The sequence below is a fragment of the Rhinatrema bivittatum genome, chromosome 10 (assembly GCF_901001135.1).
Source record: "Rhinatrema bivittatum chromosome 10, aRhiBiv1.1, whole genome shotgun sequence".
In the NCBI taxonomy this organism is placed as follows: domain Eukaryota; kingdom Metazoa; phylum Chordata; class Amphibia; order Gymnophiona; family Rhinatrematidae; genus Rhinatrema; species Rhinatrema bivittatum.
This window is the reverse complement of record NC_042624.1, coordinates 63,313,888-63,327,004: the sequence shown is the minus strand read 5'-3', so window position 1 is coordinate 63,327,004 and position 13,117 is coordinate 63,313,888. Positions and strand designations below refer to the sequence as shown.

At 45.5% G+C, this 13,117-nt stretch overlaps 1 protein-coding gene across 10 annotated transcripts in view; it reads right to left on the bottom strand.

Moving 5' to 3' along the window:
- The window catches only part of CACNA1E (calcium voltage-gated channel subunit alpha1 E), a 735,423-nt gene that overhangs the window by 55,861 nt on the left and 666,445 nt on the right, over positions 1 to 13,117 (bottom strand). For all 10 annotated transcript variants that reach the window (XR_003858904.1, XR_003858905.1, XM_029617785.1 and 7 more), the window contains exon 32: positions 4,199 to 4,363. Coding sequence is in view for 8 of the 10 variants with exons in the window: in XM_029617785.1 (XP_029473645.1) it covers positions 4,199 to 4,363 (165 nt within the window). In the remaining 2 variants the exon portion in view is untranslated. The remainder of the gene's footprint in view (positions 1 to 4,198; positions 4,364 to 13,117) is intronic.

Here is a 13,117-nt window from a genome sequence, read left to right as displayed (position 1 = left end):
GACCACCAGGGAGTTTTAGTAAGTCTTGGGGGGGGGGGTGTCAGGAGGGTGGGGGGTTGTAGTTAATTTAATTTTAGTCGGGAAACGAATAAGAATTAACGTATATACGTATCGGGGGCCCCCTTGCTGAATGCAACATATCTGCCCCCTGACGAATGCGAATCCCGAATGCAACGTATGGCGTCCCTCTGCACATCCCTACTCTGTATCGCTCCATGGTGTGACCTCATCTTGAATATTTTGTGCAGTTCTGGTCACCATATCTTTAAAAAGATATAGCAGAATTAGAAAAGGTACAATGAAGGGTGACCAAAATGGTAAAGGAGATGGAACAGTTCCCCTGTGAAGAAAGGCTAAAGAGGTTAGGACTCTTCAGCTTAGAGAAGAAACGGCTGAAGGGAGATATGATAGAGGTCTATAAAATAATGAGTGGAGTGGAACGAGTAAATGTGAATCGATTGTTTACTCTTTCAAAAAGTAGAAAGACTAGGGGACACACAACTTATTAAGTTGTACATTTAAAAATAATAAGTGAAAAAAAAATGTTTTACTCAACACACGTAAAGTCTGGAATTCGTTACCAAAGGATGTGGTGAAAGCTGTTAATGTAGCTGCATTTAAAAAAAGGTTTGAACAAGTTCCTGGAGGAAAAGTCCATAAAGCATTATTAAGTTGGAGTTGTAGAAATTCACTGCTTATCCCTGGGATAAGCAGTGACAAGTACCTGGCAGGATCCCAGAGAGTAGATAGATTCCATGCTGCTTATCCCAGGGATAAGCAGTAGATTTCTACAACTCCACCTTAATAATGCTTTATGGATTCTAGGGCTGGCTTATTCCATAGGGAAAAGAATGTCCTCATTCCTTACAAAGAGGTCTACTAGCTGGTAGACTTCGAAAAGACCTCGAAAAGTTTGGCTTTCTCATAGTGGCAGCCATGTTATTTATTTATTTATTTATTTATTTTTATATACCGACGTTCGATCGAAATATCACATCGGTTTACAGGAAACTAGGGATAGGGAGGGGCTGCCCTATTTTACATTATAACATGGTAGATTAATACTGAAACTGAGACTAAATTACATTATAACATGGTAATAGTAACTGTTTTAACTATATTACAGTATAAGCTTTATATTACAGCAGAAAATTTTAACTATATTACAGTAAAACCTGGTACCATTGTAACATGGTAACAATGTTCCCAATAACATGGTAGTCATTCAGACATGATTCAAGTGACAGGAGGGGTTAAATAATTTAGGAGAGGAGGGGGTAAGGTAATTTAACAAATAGTATATAAGGGTTGGTGGAGGGAGGGCAGTGGCGTGGCAGGTCAGGGGAAGCAGGGGTGTGTGGGTGGGTCAGTGGGGGGGCGTGATGTATTCGGAAGAGTATGGTGTGTGTGGGTGGGTTAGGTGTCTGGTGGAAAGGCTTTTGTGAAAAGCCATGTTTTGAGATGTTTTTTTGAAGATTTGCTATGAGGGTTCATTTCTGAGCTGGGGGGGGGAGGGACCATTCCTAGGAAAGCAGAAACAGTGCAAACAAAATAGTATGCACGTATTATTTCATGCCTGGAACTACACACATTATTTTGTGCACAAAAAAGTATGCTTGTACTTTTGGGGGCAGAGATTTGTGTATTATAAAACCTGTGCAGCTCCTACAACACAGGTTGTAAAAAACTTGCATACAGGGCTGGTGGAAGTGCTAGGCAGACTAGGCAGCTGCCTAGAGTGCTACCATCTTGAGGGATGGCACAGTGATGGCATTTCCTTCTTGCCAGTATGGGCCCAGAAGAGGAAGTGATGTCACATCGGCCCATGCCAGCAGGAAAGAGATGCCATCGTCACAATAGGACCAGCTTGCAGCAGGAAGGAGCAGGAACTTGAGCAGCATCAGGACTGCAGGGCCTAAAAACCGAGAAGGAGTTGACCAAGCAGCGGCAAGTCCGCTGGGCAGAAGAAATGAGGAGGAGCAGCAGTAGGCCCACGGGGCTGACGAAATGAGGTAGTGGAGGAGGCCAAGCTGCTGAGAGTTTGAATACACAATTATAATGATCTTGCTATAAGAACGTGAAAAGATTAATCTTGTTATAAAGTGACCTCATATAGCGCCGCTAGTAGCAAATGGCTTTTTAGAATGAGCCCTGGGAAGCGGTCACTGTAAAGAGTTAAAGATTCTTCAATACGAAGCTATCATGCACTTATCTGAATAGCTGGTTCAAGTCCACACTCTGGTCATACTTCTTAGTAATCCATAATGGTGGCGGACCTATCATCCTGATACAGCAGGTAGACTCTTTCACCGCGTATCATCAGTGATGCTTTGGTCTTGACAGCATACTGACCATTCTGCATAGACCATGTACGTCCACAATCCACATCTTGCCGGCATTAAGCGTTTTGTTTCCCTGAAGAAGGAGTGTCCTCCGAAGCATTGCAGTGTCGGAGAGAACAACACATTTTACCAAAAAGCCCGGCCCGACCTTATAGTGGACTTCGTTCAGATTGCCACCATTATGGATTACTAAGAAGTATGACCAGAGTGTGGACTTGAACCAGCTATTCAGATAAGTGCATGATAGCTTCGTATTGAAGAATCTTTAACTCTTTACAGTGACCGCTTCCCAGGGCTCATTCTAAAAAGCCATTTGCTACTAGCGGCGCTTTATGAGGTCACTTTATAACAAGATTAATCTTTTCACGTTCTTATAGCAAGATCATTATAATTGCGCTTTTTGATTTATTCATGCTATATCTGGGTTTTTTGTGATTTTTGAGGGTTTGAATACAGCAGGAGCAGCCCTGGCCCACAGAAAGAGGAGACTGCTACTGCAGTTTGTGCTTCCAGAGGAGGGGAAAATGAGTGAATGAGAGCGTGTGTGTGTGTGTGTGTGAGAAGAGAAAGTTTGTGCGCACAAAGACCACCATCCCCGGCCTCACCACCCCCCCCCCCCCACCCCCTCTTTTCACTAATCCACGACAATCTCAGGGCATCTGTAAAACAAAACTTCCCAGGTATGGAGAGCAGGGGATGCTTTTTTAATCCTTATTAGTTTTAATTGTTTCTGCTGTTTTTAAATACTTTATTGGCATCTGAAATATTTTTTAAAATTTTAGAATTCATTTTTAATGAATTTGATGGACCCACATGTAGCAAGAACGTTGTGATTATAAATGCCTAATTTTTCATGGTGCGTAGGGAGGGCCGGGGCAGGGACACAGAGCTGTAAGGTTCATCTAGGGTGCCAAATGTCTTTCTCCTGGCTCTGCTTGTATAAACCTCCGCGGACCCCCATGAATGCGCAGACGGTGGACCATGCACATTTTGGAAAGTTGGGCTGTTATACGCGGTTATTGTGTTTATTTGTGTAAAGAGCCTCTTTGAAAAATTATCCTATCTTCAGTGCGGGTAAAAGTATCCGCCCTGAAAAAAAGAGGTGGGGGCTAAGCTGGAGGGGAGAAATGAATGGCGACTTAATTTTGAAAACACCGCATGTACTTTCTGGCGCATATTTTGCACTAGGGATGTGCTGTCATTTAAAAAGAAACAGCAAATGTCAACCCAATGATGTGAATGCTAGCCAGACTATCAAAGGAAATCGCCATGGGGAGCCTCCCTTTGAACATGAGCTTGACGACCCCATGGAGACACAGTAACCTGCGGGCCTGCAAGCCCTGTTGACGTTCTGAAAATTTCCCTCCCTGTCTAGTAACCCTAGGTCTCCCTTTTTCTCTCCTAATATATTGGTTCTTATGGTTTGTTTTTTTCACTTTTTCTTTTTAGACTGAAAGGTGCACACCGACGGGTTACACCTTTCAAATAAAAAGATTGGCATCCTTGACTTCAGCTGTTTGTGATTTACTCAGACTTTCATGTAGATTGTGATGCATGAATGGGATTATGATAAGAAGCACATCAGCATCAAGACTTATTAACAATCACAGCACAGGGAAGCAGCAAAGTGAAAGATGCAGTGAATATCTCATGAAAGAAAAAACATCACAACACCAAAAAGGAGCTTGATCATTTTTGTTTGTGGTTAAATGCCAACTGACTTAGTTTAAAAAAAAAATAAATTTGTGTCTGGAATACTGGTGAAAAGTAATGGGTACAATTAACACGATTTAATAGTTTAAAATCTGATTCTGCTTCTCTTGTTCAAGGGCCTAGATCATATGACTTCAACTTACCTTCATCATTAGTACCACGGTGTTCAGAGCAATCATGGCCATGATGGTGTACTCAAATGATGGGGAGACCACGAAGTGCCAGACCCGGTACTGGAAGGTGTGACGGTTTTGTGGCATGTAGCGAGTAAGTGGCTTGGCACTGATTGCGAAATCGATGCATGCTCTCTGAATGAGTAAAAAATAAAAACAAAAAACAAAAAACTTAATACTATCATTTCGCTCACCACCGCTCAGTCACTCACGCGGCAGCATGACTCGAAACTTTATTGAATCTTGCAACAGAACATGCCAGGCCTGGCATTATCAATGCCAAAATACATTATGGAAACTGCGATACTGCAGCACAGAGCAACAATATTAATGGCAGGTCAGGTCAAATTTATCTGGACTTATTGATTACGCTTATTTTGTTTAACCTGAGCCTCGGAGACTGAAAGGATATACATTATGCAACCGTTGCACTTACTAGCAGGGATGTGCTTTGTTTGAAACAAAACAGGAAATCTCCACAAAATTTCCATTTTTTTCATTTCCTTTTCAAAACAAAAGAAAAAAAACCCAAAATTTTGTTTTAAGGAAAAAAAAAAAAAGCACTAACAGCCAGCCTTGGAGTCGCCTTACTATCACTCTCCTGCTACCAAAAAATTCACGTTGCCATACCATTATTAAAAAAAGCTCCACCAGAGCTCAATGCCATCCCCACTCCCCTCGAGTCCCCTCCATTCTGCACCTTACGCCATCTCTGGATCTTCACGGGCCAGGGGCAATTCCCCAGTCGCTCCTGCCACTCTCTGTTTCAGGCTGGTTGGCACCATTTTGAAATACAGCACTAGTGGGGCAAGAATGACTGGAGATTGTACTTGTCCCATGAAGCCCAAAAGGATGAGGTAAGGCTTAGGGGTAAGGTTAGAGAGGTCCGGAGACCTGGGCAGAGAGACAGAGAGGACTAAAGAAAGAGCTATGCTGAATATCTGAGAGCAGTATAAATATAAGACCTGCTATGTGAGGAGATTCTTTGTGAGATCAAGTTGTACCTTCATACGATGCTATAAATGATGTAGCTATCATGTCTGTAAGCCATATTATTAGGCTTCTTAAATCATTAGGTAACTTGATCTCTTGTGCTTATTACAGTCCACTTCCAAGAATAAGAATTCTACTATGCCACCTATCTTGTGCTGATAGATTGAGTCTGGTCAAAATTATAAAGCCTTTTTACATTTTACTGTGCCACCTATCTTGTGCTGATAGATTGAGTCTGGCCAAAATTATAAAGCCTTTTTACATTTTACTGTGCCACCTATCTTGTGCTGATAGATTGAGTCTGGTCAAAATTATAAAGCCGACATCTAGACGTTTTGGAGTGGCAAGGCTCCTTCTTCAAGGGCTTGTCGTTGGCAAGAATGAACTGTGGAGCACTGTAAATCTGCACAAAAAACATATAAGAATATCCTTTAGTTATTGAAAATTCACTTAACCAATGGAGACTAGGGGTGGAAGCTGATACACACTTATGAAGATGTCACTGTTCAATGAGGGAAGTTTTCTTTGCGGCTGGTTGTGGACGGTGTGCTGTCACTGCGATCGGGTCTGCTTCGCAGTAATCTGGCATGTCACTCGTACTGATTAATGTAGCCAAAATTCTGTTTGGATGGCGAAGATTTAACTTCTGCGTTGCTGCAGGAAATAGTTCAGCTGTGCTAAATTGCACTTTTTTCACGAGTGTTCTAAGCGATGTGCGGACTATCGCTACAGGGCGTATACAAATGTTGGCAGCTCTCAGCGGCGTGAAGATACTGAACCTTTAACCGGCCTAAACTATTTCCTGCAGCAACGCAGAAGTTAAATCTTTTTTTTTTTTTTTTCATTTAATTATAGTTACTGTTCCATGTAAAGGCACTGCCTAAAAGTTCCAAGTTATTTGTAAACCGATGCGATGTGCAAACGGATGTTGGTATATAAAAAAAAAAATGCTAAATAAATAAATAAATAAAATAAAAATAAGTAGGAGATCTGTTGCTGAGGCAAAGATGAGCTGTCCATGGACCCCTTATATAGGAAGGGCTGTGTGATGTCATCAGAAGCACAGCAGGGACTTTCCCACTGCGAGCCCTTTATGACTGAGGAAAGTGTGTGCGCGTGTGTCTATGGGGGAACCCGGTCATAGCATCATAGTGGCAGTGAAGACTGGAGATGGTGACGTTCGAGCTGTGCTGAGGCAGGGTGGTGTCAGGACTGGAAGGAGAGGCAGGGGGCGTAACTTGGCGGCATCCTGCTGCTCTGAGACTTGGCTGACGTTGGAAGTAGGCGCTAGGACTTGCAGGACCACAAATCCTAACCTGCTGAATGTGGCTGGATGTTGAAAACCCCACCACTTAGCAGGATAAGTCCCAATTTATCTGGTTAAGTGGCACCGAATAACGGACCCATACTATAACAACATCTTCAGGCTACAGTGTGCAGGGACGGTAGCGGTGGCATTTCCTTCCCTCTTCCAGCGCACTCGTTCCAGTTATAGTGAAAGGCAAATCTCTGGCGGAAGGAGGAGAGGTGCAGATGCCAAAGAGCCACCTGCCTTAAGACACAAGAGATATGTGCAGGAAGCAGTGCTTGCAAGCTGCCACTGACATTTACCTCTCCCTTCAGAGCTCCCACCACCTCCTGCTGCTTTGGCTCACAGCCCTCACTGCAGCCTCCTGGTTGGGAGCTCCCCCCCACCCACTGCAGCCTGCCTGGGACTCAGGGGCTCCCACCATCACTGCAGCCTGCCTGGGACTCAGGGGCTCCCATCATCACTGCAGCCTGCCTGGGACTCGGGAGCTCCCACCATCACTGCAGCCTCCTGGTTGGGAGCTCCCCCCCACCCACTGCAGCCTGCCTGGGACTCAGGAGCTCCCACCATCACTGCAGCCTGCCTGGGACTCGGGAGCTCCCACCATCACTGCAGCCTGCCTGGGACTCGGGAGCTCCCACCATCACTGCGACCCGCCTGGGACTCGGGAGCTCCCACCATCACTGCGACCTGCCTGGGACTCGGGAGCTCCCACCATCACTGCGACCTGCCTGGGACTCGGGAGCTCCCACCATCACTGCGACCTGCCTGGGACTCGGGAGCTCCCACCATCACTGCGACCTGCCTGGGACTCGGGAGCTCCCACCATCACTGCAGCCTGCCTGGGACTCGGGAGCTCCCACCATCACTGCAGCCTGCCTGGGACTCGGGAGCTCCCACCATCACTGCGACCTGCCTGGGACTCAGGAGCTCCCACCATCACTGCGACCTGCCTGGGACTCAGGGGCTCCCATCATCACTGCAGCCTGCCTGGGACTCGGGAGCTCCCACCATCACTGCGACCTGCCTGGGACTCAGGAGCTCCCACCATCACTGCGACCCGCCTGGGACTCAGGAGCTCCCACCATCACTGCGACCTGTCTGGGACTCGGGAGCTCCCACCATCACTGCGACCTGCCTGGGACTCGGGAGCTCCCACCATCACTGCAGCCTGCCTGGGACTCAGGAGCTCCCACCATCACTGCGACCTGCCTGGGACTCGGGAGCTCCCACCATCACTGCGACCTGCCTGGGACTCAGGGGCTCCCATCATCACTGCAGCCTGCCTGGGACTCGGGAGCTCCCATCATCACTGCAGCCTGCCTGGGACTCGGGAGCTCCCACCATCACTGCGACCTGCCTGGGACTCGGGAGCTCCCACCATCACTGCGACCTGCCTGGGACTCGGGAGCTCCCACCATCACTGCAGCCTGCCTGGGACTCAGGAGCTCCCACCATCACTGCGACCTGCCTGGGACTCGGGAGCTCCCACCATCACTGCAGCCTGCCTGGGACTCGGGAGCTCCCACCATCACTGCAGCCTGCCTGGGACTCGGGAGCTCCCATCATCACTGCAGCCTGCCTGGGACTCGGGAGCTCCCACCATCACTGCAGCCTGCCTGGGACTCGGGAGCTCCCACCATCACTGCAGCCTGCCTGGGACTCGGGAGCTCCCACCATCACTGCGACCTGCCTGGGACTCGGGAGCTCCCACCATCACTGCGACCTGCCTGGGACTCGGGAGCTCCCACCATCACTGCAGCCTGCCTGTCTAGGAACCACCTTCGCCTCCTTTTGCTACTGAAGTCAGGGTCAGCCAGCCTGCCTGCCTGGAAGTGCCATCTCCTCCCCATTACTGAAGTCGCTTCACCCCCTCTGCATCCTTGGGAGACTCTACGGCCCGAGGGAGAGTGCCACAGGGAGGAAACTGCTTTTGTGTGGCAGGAGATGTTGTGTCGGGGCCAGAAAAACAAGTCTAGGGTCTCACTGGGCCTCTCTGCTCCCACACGCCCCCTGCAAATAAGCCAGAGCCTCCCCGGGCTGCTCTGCCCCCCCTGCATCCCGCAAATAAGCTGTGGAGGCCCCGGCCTATTTGCAAGGGGGTAGGGGGATCAGAAGGTCCCAGAGAGGCCCAGGTCAGGTAAGGCAGCAATGAAGGGGGGGGGGGGGTGCCGAGAAGGCCCTCCTTTTTTCAGTAATGAAGGGTAAATATTCAAAACTTTTCAGATATTATTCAATAAGTTGATTTTTTTTAGGTTATTCCATACAGAATGAAGTAAAAATCAACTTTTTCATTTGAAATGAATGCAAATCCCTGGGTGGTCCTAAAGGAGTAAAAAGGCAGGATACAAATGTATGATTACATTAGACTACAGTGAGAAAAATCCCCTGATGTGGAAACTATCTGGCTTTTAGCATCTTAAGCAGGACTTTTCGTGCTTCAGTGACTAGGGCAATTTGATTTTATGCCTTATTAATTTTATGATGAATGCATTTTACATTCCTGGAGTTCTTCTGTGGAAAGGAAATTTATATATTGAAGCTAATAAATAAATAAATGGATAGTTCAGGCACAAGAAGTGCGTTTGACCATACAAGACCCCATACCTGAAATCTATTACGTAGCCCCACCTCTGCTCAGAGCCCTGCAAAATCCACACAGCTAACAAAGCTAGAGTGGCTGTAGCCCGAATGTCTGGACACCTAGGCTTTCATAGCCCTGTTGGCCAGTACCTGGTTTCCACCAGCCTGCCTGCATGGACCTCGTTGTTGTCTGGAGAGCTGTAGCCTGCTGATGCTAGCCTGACTACTCCATGGCCTGTAGCATCTCTACCTTTCGTCCTTATCATCCTCTCCTCTTGCCCTCTGCTCATTTGGACAGAACTGCTAAGGGAATGAAATGCTACATCAATAACAGAAGAGGACATTTCCCTGGATATTTCAATCCAGACCAGAAACAATCTAATTCTTACCTGTGATTTGCATGCATAGGGGATATTTTTTTTTTTAATGTATCTGGGACTTTAATCTAGGGGTTGCCAACAAAGCCCCAGATGCAACCCTCCAGATTTCCAGGTCTTGGTTTTACCCCATTGCATGTGGGAACTTGTCTTTCTGATTTCCCTATTGCAGTTCTCAAGAAAAAGCAAGACTACAAATCCCAGAATGCAGTGTAGTAAAACCAGGACTGGATCAGCTTGTCCTGAAAATCTGGAGCCAGTTAGGATCTCTCTTTGTATCCACAAACCTGCCATTATTATTTATTACATTTGACTGACCGCTTTTTGACTCAATACAATCAGGGAAATTAACATCAAAATAAAATAAATTACATAATAAAAAAAAAGAAAATCTTTTGAAAATTGCCTTCTTAATTTCTTTCGTACTGAAACTTTTCTTTTCTTTTGGATTGAGAATACCCAAAATCTCCAGATCAAGAAATGTTTGTTTTTAAAATTACAAAAATTCACCCAGGACAATAAGACAAACAAAAAAAAAGTGTGTCAATGATAAGAGGAATATTTGCAAATGCTATTTTTAGAGGCAGGCTGAAAAATCGTCATTCTAGATTGTGATCACAAACTACAGTCAAAACCCAAGGGTTTATCACTGTATTTTGATTTTGCTGAATGAACATCAAAATCTGATAAAATGCGTGCTCTGCATCTTCTAATAATTCCACAAATCTTATGCTACTGTTCTCATCTGGCATCTATTCAAATGTTAGCTGTATTCTATTTGCTTTTCATAAGTCCAATTCCGCATCCAGACTATGTGCTCTGGTGATGATTGATTGCAAAGTCATTGAACTAAATGACTCACGATACACTTTCCCAGTAACAGAGACCAAATAATGGTTCTTCATTAATTAAAAGGCTAATCCTCATTGATCATGCTTGAAAGGAATGTTATCTGTATTCATGAGTGGCAGAACCACAAGGCAGTTGCAGAGAAAAGGTAGCACATACTGCATACATGGGGCACACAGCTGCCCTCAGAGGTTCCACTTAGAGCCAATGGAACCCACTTTTCAGGAATCACGTGCATGCATCGGTTTACATTGGCTCAAATAGCCTTATCAGGATCCTCTTGGATCCCCTTAATGTGTACTAAAAATCTGGTGTGGGTAGGATGCAAGGACAAGCACACCCAGCCAGGTTGGTCTCACAAGCCTTCCCTTCAGAAAGCAGGAGAGAAATGACTTGAGATAGCATAAGCTCAAAAGTAGTGAGCAGTTGCGCCAACCATCAAATGATTGAAGGCCCAATGATTCTAAGCTGTTCTGGAGGAAGCTCTATTATTCTAAGGTCTTTTCTTCCTTTAAAAAAAAAAAAATTATAAAAAGGGATAGGGAGGAACCAAGATGGTGAAATGAAATATGTCACAAATCCAGCCGCCCTGCAAGATTACTTTCCTAGATGCCTTTGAAAAGGAAGGGGAGGGTGAGGGTTTTTCCCCTCTGGAGCCTCGATTCTCCCTGGGTGTTCCCTCATCTGGGTCGAACCGGTTCCCTGTCAGCCCTTCTTTCTGCAGACAAAATCAGCGGTAGTTACTCTTGAGGCTATTTTGGATTTGATGGCCAATTTCGTGGTTTCCTGTGCTGCATGCTCTTTTTTTTTTTTTTTTTTTTTTTTTAAGGTAAATGATACTTCCTCCAGACTTCGGTTTTATCTAAAGCTACATTTTAGGCAATGTCGAGATTGTTCGGGGAAGATCAAAGTTCTGGAAACTAATGTGAAACAGTTACATTCTGTTAATGCTTCCATTATTAAGGAACAAGATAGTCTGTCTAGAAGAGTGGGGTTTATTGAAAACAACTTAAGACACTTAAAGTTTTTGAATTTTCCTCGGTTTGTAGGAGAGCAACCCCATGTGACTGAGGAAAATTTGATAGATGTTCTCCACATTCCATTAGATAAGGTTCCTGCATTTAATAAAGTGCATTTCGTGCCTTATTATGCTCCTACTAGGTCAGAAGGGGTTTCCCAATCATCCATTGATTTTAGGAATTTAACTGGAATGTTGGAATCTTATTTATTTATTTAAAAGTCTTTTATACCGATGTTAGTCGAAACATCACCTCGGTTTACATGGAACAAAAGCAACAGAAATTACAAGTAACAGGGGAAGGGTAAGGGGTACAAAAAACCATAAGGAGAGCAGAGAAGCATAGGAACAAACAACAAGTGAACTATAATGTCATAAGAACAAGGTCATAGTCAAATTCAGGTCATGATCCATCACAATTCCATATTCATCAAGGGTGTTGGGGAAAGGCTTGTTTGAATAGCCAGGTTTTGAGCTGGGCTCTGAATTTGGTGATGCAAGGTTCAAGTCTGAGGTGGGTTGGGAGTGAGTTCCAGTGCATAGGTCCAGCAACTACTCAAGAAACTACTGAAAGGCAATCTTATTGGTTTCTTTCATTTGTGAACAAGATATTAGCAGTGTTATGCGTTGGGACTTTAAAAATGTGAATGTTTCTTTTTTTGGCCAGATAGTCAGGGTTTTTCCTGACTTGGCAAGGATCACCTAAGAAAGAAGAAAGGACTTTCTAGCTCCTTGCCAGGAACCAGGGCCCTTGGAGCCTCCTTCCTACTGAGGTTTCTTTGCAAATGTGTTGTAGAGTAGAGGGCAGACTGCTTTATTTTCTTTGCACCAGAACGACTCTGTCTTTTTCTTGATTTTAGGCAGTCTATTGGTCCCTCATTGAACAATTTGGAACAAGTATAGACTTTATATTATACTAGCTGCAGGATTTTTTTCATGTTAATTGCTATTTCTTTTGGATGTTCTTGGATCTCTTCTGTTTTTCGCTTCCTCCCCCCTTCTTTGTGGTTTATAGAGATCTGTTTTTCCTTTTGTTAGAAGGTTAATCTTTTTTTTAATCTTTTGTTGTTGTCTTTATGAGATGATTTGGTATCTCATTACTTATGTTGATCTCATTAAGGGGCAAATCTTTAAACTTACGCGAGGGCGCAGATTTGTTCGTGCAACCCGGCGCGAACAAATCTATGCCCGATTTTATAACATGTGCGTGCATGTTATAAAATCCAGGGTTGGCGCGCGCAGGGGGGGTGCACAATTGTGCAACCTGCGCATGCCAAACCGAGCAGCCTGCCTCCATTCCCTCCGAGGAACTTTTTTTTGGGTCCCCCCCACCTTTCCCTCCCTTCCCCTATCTAACCCACCCCCAAGCCCTAACTAAATCCCCCCCCATCTTATTTCATGGAGTTATGCGCGCCACCGGCTCCCTGCCCCGGCATAGCGGCCTGCACCTCAGACCTTGCCTTGACTTCATCTTGGCTCCTGTGGTTTGTTCCTGAGTTTGGTTCCTGCGTCTGTACCTCCGTGTTTGATTCCTGGACTGGCTGTGGTGTTCTTCTGGCTCTCGATCCCTGGACTGGCTGTGGAGAATCCTTGGCTTTCGACCCTTGGACTGACTGCGGTGCATTCTTCTGGCTCTCAACCCTGGACCGATGGCAGGGTTCCTTTGGCTCTGATTGTTTGGACTGTGCATACCAAATATACGACCTGCTGGAGGCGCCAGCTCAGCGCTATCCTCCACGACCTGTTGGAGACGTCTACTT